We start from the raw sequence: 19,361 nt of genomic DNA, 5'->3' as shown, positions 1-19,361 counted from the left end.
GGGGGGGGGGGGCTGACCTTATCCCCATTGACGTTTACTTCATATTTGCCCCTTTTGCAGGCGGCTGCTTCACGCTGCTAAAAAGGCCAACCAGACGGGTCATTTCATTTGGGTGGGCTCTGACAGCTGGGGCTCCAAGATTTCCCCTGTTTTGCACCAGGAGGAGATGGCGGAAGGGGCGGTCACCATACTGCCCAAGCGTCAGTCCATCAAGGGTAAAAGACAGTCTTCTGAGTCGTATCCTGGATACCGTATGTCTGCAAATAGTTTCTGGGGGGCGGTTTTAATTAGTGCAGAGAGGTTTAGAGTGGAAAAATGAAGCAAAAAAGTCAAGAACCGATGCAGGATGTCTTGAACAAATAAGTCGTGTTGCTCACCTGAATTTACACACTGACACAATTGAGCATTTTGGAGCAACCACATGTCAGCATCTACTGGAACACGAAAGTTTAAAACTTCATAACAGGGCTATGGTGAAGAAGTGCATTAAATTGACAATGACAACAGACTGGGTTGAAAGAATAAAAGTCATGTAGCTACAAATATGAGGATGAACACAACAATGCGGAGCAAGCACGTGAGTCAATGGGTACACTGGAGAATCAAATGACAAGGACGATTATGAAGAAGAATCTACATGAACATTGGCAGACTGCATTGAAAAAATGAGTGGGAGAGTCAGTCCCTAAAATATAAACATGGATGCACATAACATTGTAGATGTAAAATTTAGACTCTCCCAGCCAACAGCGGCAATGCATGTTGATTACGGATTTTTACCTCCCTCATTTGCAACCATATTCTGGAGCCGCACTCTATGTAATGACTGATGTCACTGAATGTCTCCAGGTTTCGATCGCTACTTCATCAGCCGCACGTTGGAGAACAACAGACGAAACATCTGGTTCGCCGAGTTCTGGGAGAACAACTTCAGCTGCAAGCTGAGCCGGCACGCCCTGAAGAAAGGCTCCGGGCTCAAAAAGTGCACAAGTAAGTCATACTTAGGTAGTTTACACCTTGATATGATACAAAGAAACGCAATTTTGGCTACATCTCAAACTTTATATTGAGTCTTCAGGAGAAAAATGCTCATATTAAAATGGGTTTAAAGTTTTGAGGGTGTTTTATAGCAGTTCTTCTGAGGGTTTTGGATGGATTCAGATGCGTCACGGCATGGCAAATGAAGAAAGAAAACTCACATTGAATAGATATCTTCAGATCCGAATCAGTTTTGTTCCAAATGGAGATAAAAATCTGACACCTATTGGACAAATTGGCTCTACCCCATCAGTCAATGAAAAAATGTATAGACACATGCATCTGCCCAAACAAGTCCAACCAAAATCTGAGTCACCTGACGCATACTGCACAAAAAAAAATTGTATTTTGCCATGAAAATACTCCAACTACACATTTCTTATTGCTGCCATTTAGTGTAAAACACATTCAAAGTGGCTGTACTGCATTATCAGTGATGCATTCATCTGGACACATCTGGCCGAGGTGCACAGACAGAAAAAAAAGAAAGACCCGCTGTAAATCCAAACTGAAACAAAATCATAGATCATTAAACACAGTGGTACCTCGACTCACAAAATTAATTGGTTCTGGAAGAAATGTCTTAACTAGAAAATTTTGTAAGTAGAGGCGCGTTTTCCATGTAATTGCCCGAATCCGTTCCCACCCCCCCTAAAATTCGGACATAAATGTTTCCTAAAGCATAAAAATGCATCAAAATATGTAACAAATCAATGTTATAATTGTATTATTGCACAAATGAGAGTTGTGCATAATGTAAAAAATAAAGAATAGCATAAAGAAGAAAAATGATGGTCACTTAACTTCTGACTGTGTCCCCATCATTTTTTGCCCTCTTTAGTCCATGTTCTCTCTCAGAAGTGGTTTTTGCCTGGCGTTTTGTAAAGAACTGATCCAAGATTGTTTGCTTTTGTCGGCTTTTAACAATCCTTCGAAAATGTCCAAGGCAAACATCAGCAAAGTGAGTGATAGCATGACTGGTAAAAACTTTTTCTGGGTGAGTCACATTTACGTAAAAGTATCGGAACACCTCTTCGCCCGAGAGGCGAATGATGAGGACGCTGCATAGACACATAACTATCTTTAATACAAAAAGAGACAGATACGGTAGAAGTCCCTTTAGCCAATGAGATGCCAGGATGATGCTCGGTAATAGCCAATGGCAGAGCAGCTCAAAGTGGGTTGCGTTTAGGAAACTCAGAACTGCATTTAGTGGGCCATACTGTATTTTTACTTTCCGTATCTTGAAATTTCTTTCGTAACAAGAGCCCATATGTTCTTGTTGAGACGTTTTGTAACTTGAAAATTTCGTATAAAGAGACATTCATAAGTAGAGGTCCCACTGTATGCTAAAAATATGCTGCATTACTGTAAATAAGCAAAATAATTGCTGACATCCACCAGTGGAGTAATGTAGCATTTATCCTCATTTAAAACAATGGGGGGCAGGAAGTCAGCCAAGGCCAAATAAACACCATGTTCAATATTTATATCATATATTTATTTATTATTGTTGACTTCTATGCTGTTCCCGCCTGCTGTTGAAACGATCATAGTTAAATACGGTATGTGCAATTTAAATCTTACATGGCGACTTAAACAGGCATATTGGCTGTGTTTATGCGTTGCGTACATAATGAACATAGACCAAATGAAATCAAATTCCAGGCAATAAGTCTTAATTAGGGACCTTGAACCGGCCACATTTGATTTTTAGAATTGCATGGCCCGAATAAATGTTATCAAGAATATAGAGTCCAACTCATTTCTACCAACAAAAATTCAAAGTGTCCCATTGAAGCCGAAATACACTTCTTGAGGCAGCATGCGTGCACACATGCTCGGTGGGGAATCGAGGCAGCAACCCTCATGCTGTGAAGCGCTAGTGAGTCACCACTCTGCCCCGAGGCCGCACAATTGCATGCTCACTCGCTACTTGCCATGCAGATGTTGGTATTTAACAGCAATGTGTTTGTTGTGATGCGAAGTATATGACCCCATGCTAACGCTGAGCTGTGTTTAAAGTGCTGTGCCCAAACAAAATTGTTTGCATTCATATTCATCGTTTCAGTTTAATGTCAGGTGGACACTTAAAGTGGCTGTCAAAAATTTGACCATTACCGTAGTATTATGACTATTAATTATCTAATTCAAGTTTTACACACGCATATCAATAATTAAGTCAAAGTTTGGGCATTTTTCTCTCTCTTAAATCAGCAAAAAAGCTTGATTATCAGATGTCTCGAAAAGATTATACAAAACGGTTCATTTGTGCTGTGTGGTGTAATAATAATCACAAGTATGTTATTGTAATATCACTGAAGGACTTCACGTGAAAAGTGTATCATCAATCACTGAGGGTCTCCATAGAGGGTGTACTGTGGCTCAGACGGGGAGTGTCGGGGATTACACTGATGCAGTTCAGTAGTAGTGACCTGTGATTGCTGGTCACTGGCAATGCTGGTGAGCTCCTCGGGGAATGCCAGCAATACTCCACTAGAAACATCATTTCCCTACCACCATAGCCGACATGTCAATTAAGTAGTACGGGATATTACACAAATGCCAGGCGGACATTATTGTGCTTTGGTGAGTGCACCATATACCGTAAATATTGCGATTCATGGTAGAAACAACATTGAAAATGAAAAGTAAACCAACTGTGAGAAGATTCTTCAGTAAACAATGCAATACAATCCATTCATCCTTTTTCTGATCCGCTTTATCCTCACAAGGGCCGTGGTGGGTGCTGGAGCCGAGCCCAACTGTCTTCGGGCAGTAGACGGGGGACACCCTGAATCGGTTGCCAGCCAATTGCAGGGCACACAGAGACGAACAACCATCCACACTCACACCTCGGGACAATTTAGAGTGTTCAATCAGCCTGCCATGCATGTTTTTGGAATGTGGGAGGAAACCGGAGTACCCGGAGAAAACCCACACAGGAACGGGGAGAACATGCAAACTCCGCACAGGGAGACCGGAGCCGGAATTAAGCCCATGACCTCTGCACTGTGAGGTTGACGCGCTAACCAGTGCCGCCCTGCAATAAAATCGAAATCAATAATCATGAATACATAGCAAATAGTGGTACCTCAATGTAGGAAGTTAATTCATTGCGTGACCTTGTTGACCTGTCCAATAACTAAACTTGCATTTAGTTATAATTATTTCAATACAAGGAATTCTCTTCCATAATATCCTGTTCATTTTTTTTGGTTTTGTTTTTCAAGTTAAGAAATGCTGCAATACAATAAATACTGTATACTAAATACTTTTAATGCTGCACACTGTTGCCACGTTAATCAGAAATGTAAGCGCTGTTGGAATTGTGATTGGAAGAAGCATGTGTGTCAGCGGAACATCCGGCTGAACAAACAGCACCTTTCCATCTGCTGTTGCGTAGCAGACATCAAGTTTTATGCAGATTTTATGAGGCGTTTACAGCCAACAGCAATGCTTAAGTCTAATTAAGAGTAAAAAGAAAAAAAAACTGCACAACCGTTGCAATGAGTTACGCAAAGAGACAATAATGGTTAAATAGCACAAGAGGCACAACACTGATACGCCCGCTCATCCATGCTGAGACGTCTTACATAAGAAAACGTACGTAAGTAGAAGCAGATTTTCTACCAAACATGTGTGCCGAACTCGAAATGTTTGTAAAAAGCATCATTTGTAACTTGAGGGTCCGCTGCTTTATGGAAGTGCAACAAATAGAATTTGGCTTCATTTGAGGAAACCAAATAACTCACATTCAAGTTCGAATCAAACATGCGTTTTTAATGATTGTGGGAGGAAACCACAGTAGCGGAAAAAACCCCACACAGGCACAGGAAGTACATGCAAACTTGAGATTCAAACACATAACCTCAAATCAATGAGGCGGACCAGTGTCCGGTTTTATAGCAGAGCCTAGTTGGGAGTGAGCGGAGCTCCAAAATGAAACTGAATTTCCCCTGTCATTCACCTTCGCCATTACAGCTATTTTTGCGTCAAGCACCATTATAACCTTTGCTTCACAGGGACGATTGGTCTCACAACAGTTGCTGGAGGTTAAAGAGTGACAAACCTCTGCAGAGGGGAGAAGATTTGACATCTCTCTCAGCAGGGAAAAACAAAACAAAAACAAAATATGAAAACAAGAATGATCAGTGTCCTGCTCGGCTCCTCATCAAAGATGAGGAGGGCTTGGGTGACCATCTAGACCAAACAAAAGGGAGACTTGTCTTTTATTTGTGTATGAAAAGGAGATGTAAAATTGATATTGCTTGATGTTGAAAGGGGAGGTAAGGTGCAGTGCAAGTACTTCATTTGTGCTGCTTATTAAAGATGTGAAAGAGAGAGAAAGCAGCAGGGAGAGTAAATGCCGTATTGCTAAAAAAGATGCTAACCACACTCAGAGAGGGCGGCTGCACTGGAGGAGCAATCAGAACATGACAAAATTATTTAATGGACTAGTCTTGTCTGATGAATTTGAATAGAAGCAGGAAACTGCACCAGCTGAGAGGTTGGCAGATGCTTGCGGAGCGAAGGGGAGTTGCTAGCGGACCAGGCTGAGTTAACATTTAATGAAAAGCCATTTGTACCCTTTTCACCTAATCACAGAGGACGGAATTTATTTTTATAGCTACAGATTAAAATAGAGTACAATTAAAAAGTCTCCCAGAAGATACATTTTGGCCAAATGATATTTCTCTTTATTACTTTGTCGAGGAAATATCATATCACATGATCAATTAATATAATTGCTACAAGGTAAAAAAAAATTCCAACTTCACTTCATTGGTCTGAAAATTATCGATCTATGCCAGTGATGAGAATTGACAGGAAGTATTTATTGTACTTCCATGTTTTTCAACTCGATGGGAAAAGGTACTTTTGTATAATTAACCTGAAAAGCACCTGTTGCCATTCATGCAGATTGACAGAAATAATATAGTTGTGTTCAACTGAACAGGCCCACATGTCACATTGAGTAACTGAATGAGTAATTTGAGATGCGATCACCAGTTCTGTGAATATACTTTTCGTGAGATCCCTGTTTGGTGATGTGCTTTTTGTCGTGAAAAATATTGTCAATATTGTCTATAAGGGGTGTCTGAAACACTGTGTCACACCCCTGCTGTCATGTCAAAGCCAAAAGGTAAGCAAAGCTGCACTGAGCTTTGATTGATGCATAGATTAGTGACCTTCTGATAAGCGGAACTTCACAGACTGCTTGATGAACTTGTCAAGATGGTGGCAGTGGGGGCGATTGTGTTTGGCGATGTGTCCATGAGACATGTACACACAAGCGTAGTATATGCCGATCTGCCCTGATGGGTGAAAATTATTTTTTAGCCTTTTGACTCACTTTTGCTCTCGCCGTCTTGCTGCATTTATGAGTTACTCCTATCCAGTGGTCAGGCTCTAACCCCGTCATCACGGTCAAGACAAATTTAATGGACTTAACATTGGCCCTGCAGTATATGGGCAGGGTCTACAGCATCGTGTCAAACATGCGGGCCGGAACCAGCCCCCAAGGAGGTTCGATCCGGCCCGCGGGATAATTTAAAAGTGAAAAAAATGCATTAAAACAGAATTAATATTTTAAATAAAATGTAATTCCTGGATTATCCGCTAACACTGTTTTGATCACGGTAGAAGACAACATTGTTTTGATCGGGGAAGAAAACAGCAGTCTCAGTCTGTCACCGAGATAGACCCAACGCAGCAAATAATATGAAAGCGCCAATCAATGCTTCTTGAGACTAAAACAAAGGAAAGAGATGAGATTTTGGTGATTTATAGCTCAGTATGGTATCATGTTAATGGTTCGGCCCACTTGACATCTACCGAGTCCGTATGTGGCCCACAATGTGAAATGAGTTTGACGCACCTGGTCTACAGTCACTCATTTGCATGAGACGGGGACAAAGTTTGGGTAAATCCGAATACCTGGCCACACTGCCTATTTTTGTAATTGACACGCATTGACAAGAAAACCATAGCAGTGTCAGTTATTTTGACTGCATGTACAAAACTTTTGGAGCTCCATAATAGCCATGCAAAAGAGTTGATTAAGAGCAGTTTGTCATGTGCTTGGCCCAACGTCAGCATAGCATCATGCTTCAGCTTGTTGTGAAGTGGGTGACAGTTAACCAAGTGGACGGCATGGATTAGGTTAGGTAGATAACGTGTTGATACGAAGGAAATTCTGGTATTATATTACAAAAAAAAGTCTAATTCCTGCTCGCTCTTCTGTCTACCCTTGACTCAGCCCACCAGTAGATCTTCTCCGTGCCATTTTTTATTGAGGTGAGTGACTTGGGAGACACATTCTACAAAGAGACCAGTTACTTCTCTATTTTTGCCTAGCAACAGCGCAAGCCCAGGTTGTTTCCTATGTGGCTATCATTCCATTGGATGTCACAATCACAGTATGTGGTTTGGCGCAACAAGATGTTGACCACACGCACGTCAAGATCTGTCATTGTAAATATTGAGCAGGTTTAATATTTATGATGATTGAACCGATCATTGTACATTTCTGAGCATTAATCTGAACACACCACACACCAGAGGAAAATTACTCAGGATAGTCTCTTAGAGACATTCAAGAGTCAAGTCTTTGCTGATTTTTATTGGAAAGCGGTGTGAGACATTGTCTGTCTGTAGCTTAATGATTAATCGAATATTGTACGGGTTCAATATTTGATGGTTCTCCCTGTCTGTTTTCTGAACATATCAATTATGAAAAATCACTTTAACACACCCCACACCACGGGATAATCGCTCAGGACAATCTTCATTAATCATGCCTTTGCTGACATAAATCAGAGGGTGTCGGCTATCATCCAATTTGGCCCAGTTGTCAGCACGTGTAAAATGTTGTAGCCCGTGCCTCAGCCAAACTCAGGGTGATCTGGGCGTACAAATCAACCTTAATACAGCACACGCGACAGGGTAAACACTTATCATAAACTTTGATAATTGGGCCTTCGTTGACTGTGATCGGAAAATGGCTTTAAATCGGCGAGAATTCTTGATGTGTGCCTCTTGATTTCAAGTCTATTGTCCCACTTCACGTCACATGAAAGTATAACTGCTCATGATTATCTGTGAAAGAAATCAGATAATCTGACCTTTGCTGACTTTTGATCAGAAAGGGGCAAATAAATAGTTAAATTCAGCCCAGTTATTACTGTGCAAACACCTCTTTAGCAAGGCCGCCTGTGAGCAATGCTTCTGTCTCCATTAACATCAGGGTTTTTTTTCCCCTCTCATCTCATTGAATGCTTTTATGTCACGGTTGAGTTAGTGTGCAAAAAAAATCTGGAAATAGTATCTTCAAATGAAAAGCAGGAAAGTCTACCTTTGAATGAAAATCGTCATCAGTGGACTTCAAACGCAGCCCCTGAAAGACCGACACCGTCATGAAAGCTCCAGACTGGCGAGCCGACACGAGACGGCAACAACGTCAAGGAGCATAGTGTCGTCAAACGTCGATAGAAAGTTAAGCGTGGGTGGCCTGTCGATGGCCCCGCCGGAGCGCAGTTGCTCTGCCGCCCACGTTCGTTCACAGAATCCCTGAGGCTTCTTTTTCACATCAGCCAAAGTGTGTCCAATCGAAGCCCCCGTGGTCCTTTAATTACTGCAGCCGTACCCTCCCGATGGTCGTATGAAAATCTCACGGGATGATCGTTAGAATGGCGAGGAGATGAGATGTGGCCCAGATGGGGTGACGGGTGCTGATTTGGAGGGGTCTAGCACCTTCCAGATTGAAATTGGGATTTAAATCGGCGACGCCGGTTGAATAATGAATAACCTGATGTTGGAAAACGCATAAATACGTACAGCCAGGAGTCCATAACATCATCAGAAGACTTATTTAGCATCTTTAATTCCTCGTATGTACTGTAATTGCTCCAAAATGAACATTTATTATCAACATATCAAAGGCTACGACAGCAAAACGAAAGATTGAGTGATTTTATTTTCTTGCTATATGCAATTGAAGATCAGACACGTGACTTCAAATGCACAACCACACAATAATCAACAAACCTTTGTACCATACGTATGAATATGAAATGAAATAATTAACACTGATCAGCAGTGATTGGAAACATCGCTCGAGCGATGCATTGTGACTTTGAAATAATTTGTGCTTGCAAACACTTAACATTTACCCTTGTGTGATTACAGCTGAACAAACAAGATTATTATACTGTTAACTGAGAAGTACCGGTATATGGAAAAAAGCTCTCTCACAACAAAAGCCATCCAACTTTACCCATTCTCACAAAAATTTCAAAGTCATGGATCCTAAATTAACCCTTTCAGGGACAGCGGTTACAACAGTGGACAGGTTCCCATGTTATCAGGTTACTGGGTGCATGAAAGGGTGAAAGTTGAAATAAATTTTCAAGCAAAGAGCTCAAACATGACATTGTGCTGTATGCATTATAATTTACTTCCATATGGACCTTATGATGATTGTCAAGTCACCAAACCGGAAAACATTGTTGTGGCAGGATTTTTAGATGCTAACGTGAGGGACATTGGACATGGTCATCTTCTTGAAGCCATCTAAAATATTAAATGAAGAATTTGTAGACTATTTCTGCAGGTGCTTTGTCCCGGTCTTCTGCCATCGGAGTCATTCTACGAGTGACCAGAAGGAAATGCTTCGTCTTGTTTTGCCGAGCGCAGAAATCAGTTGAGCATAACCCCTATGGGGGCATAACTGGACAATACATTTATTCATAATCCAATTTTTCAGAACTGAACTGAGGAATTCCCTCATGGAACATTTTGGTAAGGGACTGGAAGGTTAACTGCCTCATGCTCTCATCATACAAATACTCCATAGACAAAAGCATTGCAGCTCAGCTTCTGGCTCGTAGATGTCAAGGCTAGCAAATGCAATTTTAAGTGGCCTCTCCCGGAAGTTATTAATGTGGCTGTTACTATTAAACTTCAATTCCGGAAAGAGTTAAGAAGTTTATATTAACAGTAATCCGTCCCAAAGTCCAGATTCACCAATCAAGCATACATTTTTTGGTATGTGCGTGTGTGGAGACTATCCATAGCTATTCGCTGAAATAAATACTGCAATTGCATTTATTTGTTTGTTTTTTTCCCGTAACCTAAAACAAAGGAATACAAACAAAATCCTCCATTAAACGTCTCCAGTTGGTCCAGAATGCTGCTGCTCGCCTCTTGACTGGTACTTGTAAGATGGAGCACATAACTCCGACTCTGGCATCCCTTCACTGGCTCCCTATACATTTTAGAGTTATTTTTAAGATCCTATTATTTGTTTTCAAATCTTTATCGACCTCGCTCCACCTGACCTCTCTGATCTCTTCCACCCCTACACACCTGCCCGGTGCCTGAGGTCTGTGGACTATTATTTATATATATATATATATATATATATATATATATACTATTAGAGGTACCGAGAACTTAGCGGAGGCTGAGAGGTCCCGAGTCTTTTCCGTTGCTGGTCCCTCTTTTTGGAATGAGCTTCCACTGAACAGTCGGCAAGCCCCCTTGCTGCCAATCTTTAAAATTCGTCTCACAATTCATTAGTATTCTTTGGCTTTTGACTCAGCATGACTTGATCTGAGTTTTGCTGTTTTGTTCTTTCTACTGTCTTCATTATTAATTTATTATTTATTGTTGATTGTTGTATATATGATATTTGCTCCATGTACAGCACTTTGTATACAGCAGTGGTTGTTATAAAGAGCTTTGCGCAACACTTTTTCGCCACAGTCTTCGCTCATTGAAAATAATTGAAAAGAGAGCCAGTCACCCACCTGTTGACTGGCAATTCCTTTTCAAACTGCCATATTAGTACCTGCAGCTCGGCGATTACCTCGTTGCTGCTAATTAGTCAATGCTTAATCCACACTTCTTTTGTCTTTTGTGGTGGGGGTGGATATGTTAGTATTGGCGTGTTGCATCTGCTTCTCGAAGCCCGCTGTGTGCACCTCCAAGCAATTAATCATCACCTCCCTCAAAAAAAAAAAAAAAACAATTTTGCATCAGCCTGGGTCGGGATTAATGCACTCTTCGCAAGTTATTACATTGAGTGGATTATCTGAGCAAATGTATGTCCACATTTGCTACGTGCCTAATTTCTCTCGCTAGGGCTCTGTGAGTGAATTCCAACCCCAGCTCTGGCGTCTGCGAACCGTGAGAGCTATAGAATTTGAAGTTAATGAAAAATGACAAGTATGCACTGAAGGTAAAAGATAATGGCAAATGAACATGTAGACTTTACCAAGTAATTCTCACACAAATCCATGTAATCCTTCTGCGGAGACAAGAAGGAGATTTTCCCTCTTTCGCTGATAAGATTTCCCGCAGGACATAAAAAAAAAAAATAATAAATAATAATAATAAGAAGAAGAAACAACCTCCGACCTGCACTCCGCATATTGGAATTGATTCTCTTGTCAGCAGAGCTCCACATATTTAGCTTGCAGTTAATTGCGATAGGCAAGGCCCTTTCTCTACAACGACAATAAGAGAACCCGCAGAAGGCCGATGCAGGTATCCCATCATTCTGAGCGGGGTTGGCACGGAATTGCGCTGTCTACAATGCTCTGTTCCACTCAGTGACACAGGGACAGATGAAGTCGTTGAGTATAGGCTCAAGATATTGACTCTAACTATTGTTTCAGGTAGAAACATGCGTGTTTACCTCAACCGGGGAAATTATGTCTCTGCCACTGTTCTGTTAGAAAATTTAGGACAAAATTATTAAGCCAACTTCAGAGGAATCTATGAAAATATACTGCACAGTGCTTAACAAATGCAATAGACCAGCACCAAATTTTGACTTACAGCTGTAGATTAGCAAGACTGGTAAATACAAGGGTGGCCCATTGGTCGACCGGTTAGCGCGTCGGCCTCACAGTGCGAAGGTGCAGGGTTCGATTCCGGTTCCAGTCTTTCTGTGTAGAATTTCCATGTGTCCCCGGACCTGCGTGGGTTTTCTCCGGGTACTCCGGTTTCCTCCCACATTCCAAAAAACATGCATGACAGGCTGATTAAACACTCTAAATTGTCCCTAGCTGTGATTGTGAGCATGGATGGTTGTTCCTCTTTGTGTGCCCTGCGATTTGCTGGCAACTAGTTCAGGGTGGCCCCCGCCTACTGCTCGAAGACAGCTCTGATAGGCTCCAGCACGAAGATAAGCGGATCAGAAAATGTATGGAATGATGGTAATAACCATGTTTCTGGAATAGCTATGTACTGTATACTTGTTTCTGCTAAATTATTTTTTGAGGGCTAAAACAATTATCTTTCTTGTCATTCATGGCTTTTTTTAATTTACAGAAAAACTGAACAAGGAAAAAAGAACTAATCAAATGAGATGATCTGCCTTTTCAGGGAATGAGCAAACAGACACCCTAAAGTAAACACAAATTTATTCTGAGCTAGTTCTTCCCATTGGCTCCATATATGCCGCAGTTTTGGCAATAAATGTATTTTGTTGCACCCAATAATGACTTCACTGAGTTTGTGCCTGCTGCAGGCCGCTCGTCAAACAAGGCACTCTTATCCTACAGGTCAACTCACCTCCTTTGCACTATTTAATCTTAAGTGTTGCACACTGAGGCAAGAGTTAATTGATTGGACTAAAGCTCAGCAACACTTTCGATCGGCACTGTGTGCACATGGCGCACGTGTGACACTCACTCCGCTTGGCACAGGCAACTGGAATTTTAAAATATGAATGATTTCGGGACATTCGAAATGTTACTCGGTGAGGATGGATTGTCGAGACTCGATGCCCAAAACAAGGCTCCTCGAGCATAAGTCGTCTTATATTGGTTAAATACACTGTACAGTCAAACCTCATTTTTTAAACATCTCTGTTCTCGACCAAATCGGTTTTCGACCAAAGATTTTGAGGTTTTTATGCCTCGGATTATGACCGAAAATCGGTTCTCCCACCACCTTTTCCAGCTACTCACCTCAGGCAGACGCTACAGATCCATGCGCACCAAATCCAGTAGACACTTAAACAGCTTCTTCCCTCTAGCCATTAACTCCTTAAACAGTCACTGACGTAGTCACTCTTCTTGTACTACAAATACTGCTACTGGTTACTCTAAAATGGTTCAATGATTTGTTGTTTACGATGATACTAATGCAGCGTGTTATACCGGAGACAAATTCCTTGTGTGTTCTACATACTTGGCCAATAAAGATGATTCTGATTCTGATTCTGATTCTGATTCTGAAACTGAGCGCACTTGAATGCGCCACTTGGCTCCTCTCGCCTTCCTTACACGAGGAAGTGACGCTTCCTCAGGTAGACGAGGAAGTGACGCTTCCTCATTTAGCGTTTCATTGTGAGCAGACGTGTTCAATAAAGATTTTTTTTTTTCAAAAGACCGTGGTTTTGGTTTTCGAACATTCTTCTGGAATGGATTATGGTCGAAAACCGAGGTATGACTGTAATAGGTTGACTCAAGGCCGGCTAGTGGCATAAAAAGTTGTACATACTGTATACATGCAGTGTTGTACATATTGCAACACAGGAATTAATGTGCTCCCACCTAGTGGTTGTTTAAGCCATAGGCCGGCCCTGCCACACTGTATGAGGAATTTTCTTCTTGACCTGCTAAAAGTGAGTTAAGAGAACTTCGGTTTTGTGAAATGGCACGAGATACATTGACTTGACTTAGATAAGTTCCCTTGGTGGAGACGTGCATTCTACCAAAAGCCACTCAATTTTCAGACTGGCTCTAAGATAAAAGTCGTGTTAAGTCTCTCAATATGAAGTTATGGAGGTTTCTTTATTCATTTTCCTAATCCACTCATTTCTTTTAGATCAAGAGCGGATTGGGAAGGACTCCAACTATGAGCAGGAAGGCAAGGTGCAGTTCGTGATTGACGCCGTCTACTCCATGGCTCACGCGTTACACAATATGCACCAGGAGCTGTGCCCGGGCAAGGTGGGCCTCTGCGCCAAGATGGAGCCCATCAATGGCACGCACCTGCTCAAGCACATACGCCGCCTCAACTTTAAAGGTGAGTTGGCACGCCACTGATGCACCCTCTACCGATTTTCACCAAATAAATGTTGTCCCTTGAATGCAGCCACCAAACCACCGGTCATTTAGTACCACACCACACACAGATTCCATACAAAAAATATATTAATTTGAAAAAAAAGCCTCAAAGAAGTTTGTCTGGAAAATCAACCACCTGTGCCTCTGCCAAAACGCTCATCTTGGTCACGTGAAACATTAAAAAAGTCAGCCCACAAAAAAAACAAAATGAGGAAAGAAAATGAGCATGTTTGGAGAGTGTCGTAGAAAATAGTAGCAAGCCAAATAATGAGCGAAAAATAGCTTACGTCTTTCTAGAAAAATACGATTTTATTTATTTTTTGGTTTGTTTTTACTAGTTGACTCACTCGCACTACACCAAACTCGCTCCTAGTAATATGTCGTGGAAGTTTTGCAAATGAGGCAATGAAGCCATCTGAACACATGAAGTAGTTCAGCAAGCACCTGGTGTTAGGTGCAACCTTTGAGAGTTTTTTTTCTTTCTTTCTTTCTTTTTGGTTTGTTAGTTTTTTTTTAAGAAAAAGAGTTCACCAAAAATAGGACTTGCTCGTTGAAGAACAACTACCTTTAGTGTAAGGTTGTGTTGTATTCAGTCATTTATTTTGCTGTTGATCTGTCAAAATGTCTTCAAGGGAAACCGGTCCATGGTGCAAAAAAACCCCAAACAAAACAAATACAAATTGGACTGCTCCAATAAACACAGTTTTCCAATCATGCCTCCAAAGGAAACATAGTTAAAGATAGCATTTGTCTTTATGAATGTAAACATGAATTATTTTTGTTATTATTTATTATATGACAGTCAAGGCATACTTACACATATATTTTTACAATACATTGCAAAATTGATTCAATCTTGTAATTTCTAATTCATAATCTATCATGTTTCAGATTATCAAATGTATTTTTTTTTAGTAATTGCACGTTAACAAATTTCTTGAAAACACAAACGGACTGAATTGTTATCAGTCAAGCTTGTTCCAAAAACTGATACCTTGGAATGAAATGCACCTTTCCTTTTGTTTTGTTCTATGGATCTTGTATGGGAAAAAAAAGGTGCACACATTTTGACTTTAAATCTCTTTTGAAGCTATTTGGTAAAAGTTGATGATTGATACGTCATTTTGAAGAGGTTATATTCCACCAATTACCGTATTTTCTGCACTATAAGGTGCTTTGGATTATAAATTGCACCTTCACTGAATGGCCTGTTTTTAAACTGTTGTCAGATATAGGACGCACTGCATTATAATGCACTTTAATTAAAATAGACGCTACAATAGCGGATGAGGTTGCTCTATGCATTCACTAGGTGGTATACTAAAGGGAAAACCAATACCATACAATACAGCTTTATAGAGAGCCTTCACAACCGCTGTGGCTGTAACAAAACTGGTTACAAACACTTACGTATAAATACGTCCAAATGGTATCACAAAACACATAAATGAAAGACAAAAGTTATGAAGACAATTGATTCAACAAAAAGGCACCCAAACCTTGTGGGCTCACATCCACAAGTCTTTCTTGTCTCCTTCTTCCTTCATTTAGGCAATAGTTAACTATGCCCTTGGTATAGTCTTCATTTCATAATGGCTGCGCAGAGTTCACAAAGTAGTTGGCTGTTTGAGTGTGTGTTGTCAATTAGATTCAGGTCGAACCCTTTTAGGTTACAATTGGTTCCTGCTAATAACCACTAAATGGCATAGGAACACGAATATGGAAACAACTCATTGGGGAATATAAAGAGACTGTTATAACACCACATATAAGGCGAATCAGATTATAGGGTGCACTGTCGCCTTTTGAGAAAATTGAATGCTTTTAGGTGCGCCTTATTGTGCGGAAAATTCGGTAATTGCATTTTATAGATTTGAACTGTATGAAGATTGCATTCGCATGGTCCCTATATCCACTTCTATTAATGATTCTTATGAATCATCCATCCTTCCAAAGTCAGCATTTCCTAGCTGATTTTGCATGAGCGCCTGGACTGGTCACAACCAACGGTTGATCATATATACACAGTCAATTATTGGCACCTACAGACAATTGAGAGTCTTCAAGGAATCGATAATGCATGTTTGTAGTATATGGAATGAAGCCAGAGTACCTGGAGAAAATCTACGCAAGCACAATGAGGCCATGCAGGAAAGCCAGAGCCAAGATTCAAACTTTGAACCTCAGAACTCTGTTGAAACTATAGTCATTACTGCTAATCCAGACTCAACTGCTGAGCCCATTTGAACTTCTTTGAGAATCAAAACAGCAGCACTGAGCGAGGCACAAAACCTGTTTCTCAAATGAATTAACGTGTGGAATCTTCCTGCATGTTCTAGACAGTGTTTGTGCAGACGTCTGTTAGCCTTCCAGTATACGGACGGGATGATCACTTTGCAATGTTGTCTTCTGCGCACTTATTTGTTCTTATTATTATTTGACCCCTCATTTTATTTGGTCCTAAATTTAGAGCTCCAGAAACTACACTAACATCGTTAAGTATTCATCGAAAAAGTCATCTAAGCAAATGTACGCTTCACTCCTAAAAGATCATCTTCACACTTTTAGGATTCGTTCCAAGTTAAAGCAAGAATGAATCAGATTTTGCACATCTTACCCAAGGTTCTTAAAACTCCACATGCCGGCAAGACTTCCATTTCCACGAGTAAGTGTCTTAGGAGCGTTATGCTTCGCCACAATGATTTCAAGGGTGTTTATGACCTCTGCCTCAATTGTATAATGTTATTCTTTGCATTTCCTCCTGCCAGCTATCAGTCATGTCCACATCCATGACTTGCACTTTAATTGCTCACTTATTCACACACCGAAAAAAAAATCCCACTGATCCACATTCCATATTATTAAAATATGCAGAGTAGCAATTTAAGGCAATTATTATTCTTTCACACAAACTCACAAACTCAACTGTGTGTGTGAGCGTGAGCGTGTGTTTGTGTGTGTGTGTGCATGCGGGTGTGCGTGGGTGCTTGGTTTTTGCAGCGTTCGTGTAGATAAATTATTCATTTGAAGTCGTGCTCTGTGCGAGCTATCTTTTTTTCCTTTCAATTCTAATTAATATCTACTTGTCACTTTGGCAGAATGTCAATTAAATGTTTAATCCATAAATGTGAGAGAGTTTAAAAACTATTCAAGGAAACAAAAAGAGCCTCTCACTGGGATTTTTTTCCTTTTTTTTAAAAGGCTTAATACCCGTCAAATTGTCTTGCTCTGGGCAACAGGCCGAGTTTCAACCAATGTTGAATGCTATAAACAGACATCCTGGCTGTTCCAACCCAAATTAAGGTGGCTGGGATTCGTGGTAGCGTTATGAAAGGAGTCATATATTTACGTAGGTTTTACAGTCAACTAGGGCCAGGTTCGAGGTTAGGATGGATTCGGATTGCTAGAATTAGAGTTTGCATTTCATGGTGCTTAGGTGCAGTTGGGTTAGTGGTTAGTCAGGGTTCTAGTAAAAAGGACGAGGAGTTATATTTTGTAGTTTGCCGTGTAGGGTTGCTAGGATCAGAGGTCAGGGTTAGTGCGGATTAGGGGTGTAACAGTTTTGGATAATCAGGGTTAGAGTAAATCGGAATAGGAGTTATGGTTTGTAGGGTTAGGATTGCGAGGTTTATGGGTTGGTTCTAGGTGGGTTGCTAGAGTTAGCTTGGATGTGTTATTGCTAGTAGGGTTAGGGTTAAATCCTAATGCTCAGGTCATTTTAGTGTCAGTCCCTCTGACCTCTGGTGGTCCCCAAGAAACTGAAAAAGTGGTCTTTGAGTAACAGTGGTGAGATTCTGGATCTTAACAACAAACAAAAAAATAACATGTTTATCAAACTCTCAAATCATACCTTTGACGAGGACCAATTCTAATGCTGCATATATCTGGTGCGGGGCATCGATGATCCGCATGCTTTAAATTATTGGTTAGTGTTTTTTTTGTGACAATAGTGATGGATTTGTACGTATGTTGGGTTTCAGTGACACAACTTGGAGAATGAATATGTTACAGTGACCATTAAAAGTGTTGCACGGCACTTTTATCTCGCTAACCTCAATCCTCAGACATCTGCCGAGCAGAGACACTTGCCTAAAGGGACTCTTGACTTTCATTCGGCCCCCTTTGAGTTTTTTGGAGGTGGGGCGGGAGAATTCGAGGTCGCTGTGTGTGTGTGTGTGTGTGTGATTGTGTGATTGTGTGTGTGTGTGTGTGCACCCGCGTGTGTCTGTGTGAGTGTGGGTGTGCTGCTGCTTTGAAAAGTCTGGCAAACCAGCGAGAAAAGTTACCCATCACCAAACAGGAAGATACGCTAAAGACCCAAATTGAACTGTTATCTATCATAACAGCATGTCCATTTTTCAAAACCTGCAGTGTGGAACCTCTCAACTCCAAAGTTTGATAATATTTTCAGGAAAATGTGCCTCAAACATTATTTGATACTTGGAAAGTGGAAAAAAAATACTTTAAATAGTGTGCGTGTGCGTGAGTGTGTGTTTGTGTGTGTGCGTTTATAAAGCGTTTCACAGGAAAACTTACATGGTACTACAGTAGGAAAGCACCAAGTTCTTATGAGATGAGACAAGATAGGAAGCTACTTTGTTGATCCATCAAACCTTAAATGAATTTATTTCAACAGTGTGTGTGCAGGTTTCATCTGACCAGACAGGTTGTCTCCAGGTTACAGTACATCCCACTCCATACAATTGCATCAGCCCACAGCAAGATATTGAAACTGTCCGCATGTATGAAACAAGAGCTACAGCTGTATTTCCTGGACGGCGTGAATTCTATGATGACTGAATTTACAGTGTTGTGTGATGACGATAGGTGAAAAGTTCGGTAAATATGCATATAGGAAGAAAGACAAGGAATCGACTTCTATTTATTTTGGTGTCAGGTTTAGAGTTATGCGTACTGCGGTTATGGTTGGGGGAGGCGTAGGGACAAATTTAAAATAGGTAGGATTAAAAAGTAGGGTATGTTTTCTGGTTCGGTTGTTTTACTTTGACTTCCATCTGAATTTTTACACTTAATTATACTTGAATTAATATTGCGATATATGCTGTATAATTTTACCATGAAAGGATTCAATTAAACCCGATATGGGATGTCGGAGCTCCACTTTAACCTGGTACTTGTTTTTTTCCGGTTGGCACAGACAGGCACATAATAGTTCATACATGTTGCTGGATGCGTTTGTGACAGGCTTTTGGTAAAAGCACAGGAAAGCACACAATT

General features: G+C 40.8%; 1 protein-coding gene across 1 annotated transcript in view; it reads left to right on the top strand.

Annotated features, from left to right (window-relative positions):
• The window catches only part of LOC147200966 (metabotropic glutamate receptor 4-like), a 199,845-nt gene that overhangs the window by 142,952 nt on the left and 37,532 nt on the right, over positions 1 to 19,361 (top strand). The window contains exons 5-7 of the mRNA XM_086118830.1: positions 61 to 215; positions 850 to 990; positions 13,882 to 14,082. Of these exons, the coding sequence (XP_085974956.1) occupies positions 61 to 215; positions 850 to 990; positions 13,882 to 14,082 (497 nt within the window). The remainder of the gene's footprint in view (positions 1 to 60; positions 216 to 849; positions 991 to 13,881; positions 14,083 to 19,361) is intronic.

This window comes from Hippocampus guttulatus, chromosome 8 (assembly GCF_054856545.1).
Source record: "Hippocampus guttulatus isolate MCC_2025c chromosome 8, RoL_Hgut_1.0, whole genome shotgun sequence".
In the NCBI taxonomy this organism is placed as follows: domain Eukaryota; kingdom Metazoa; phylum Chordata; class Actinopteri; order Syngnathiformes; family Syngnathidae; genus Hippocampus; species Hippocampus guttulatus.
This window is presented reverse-complemented; position numbering and strand designations above follow the sequence as displayed.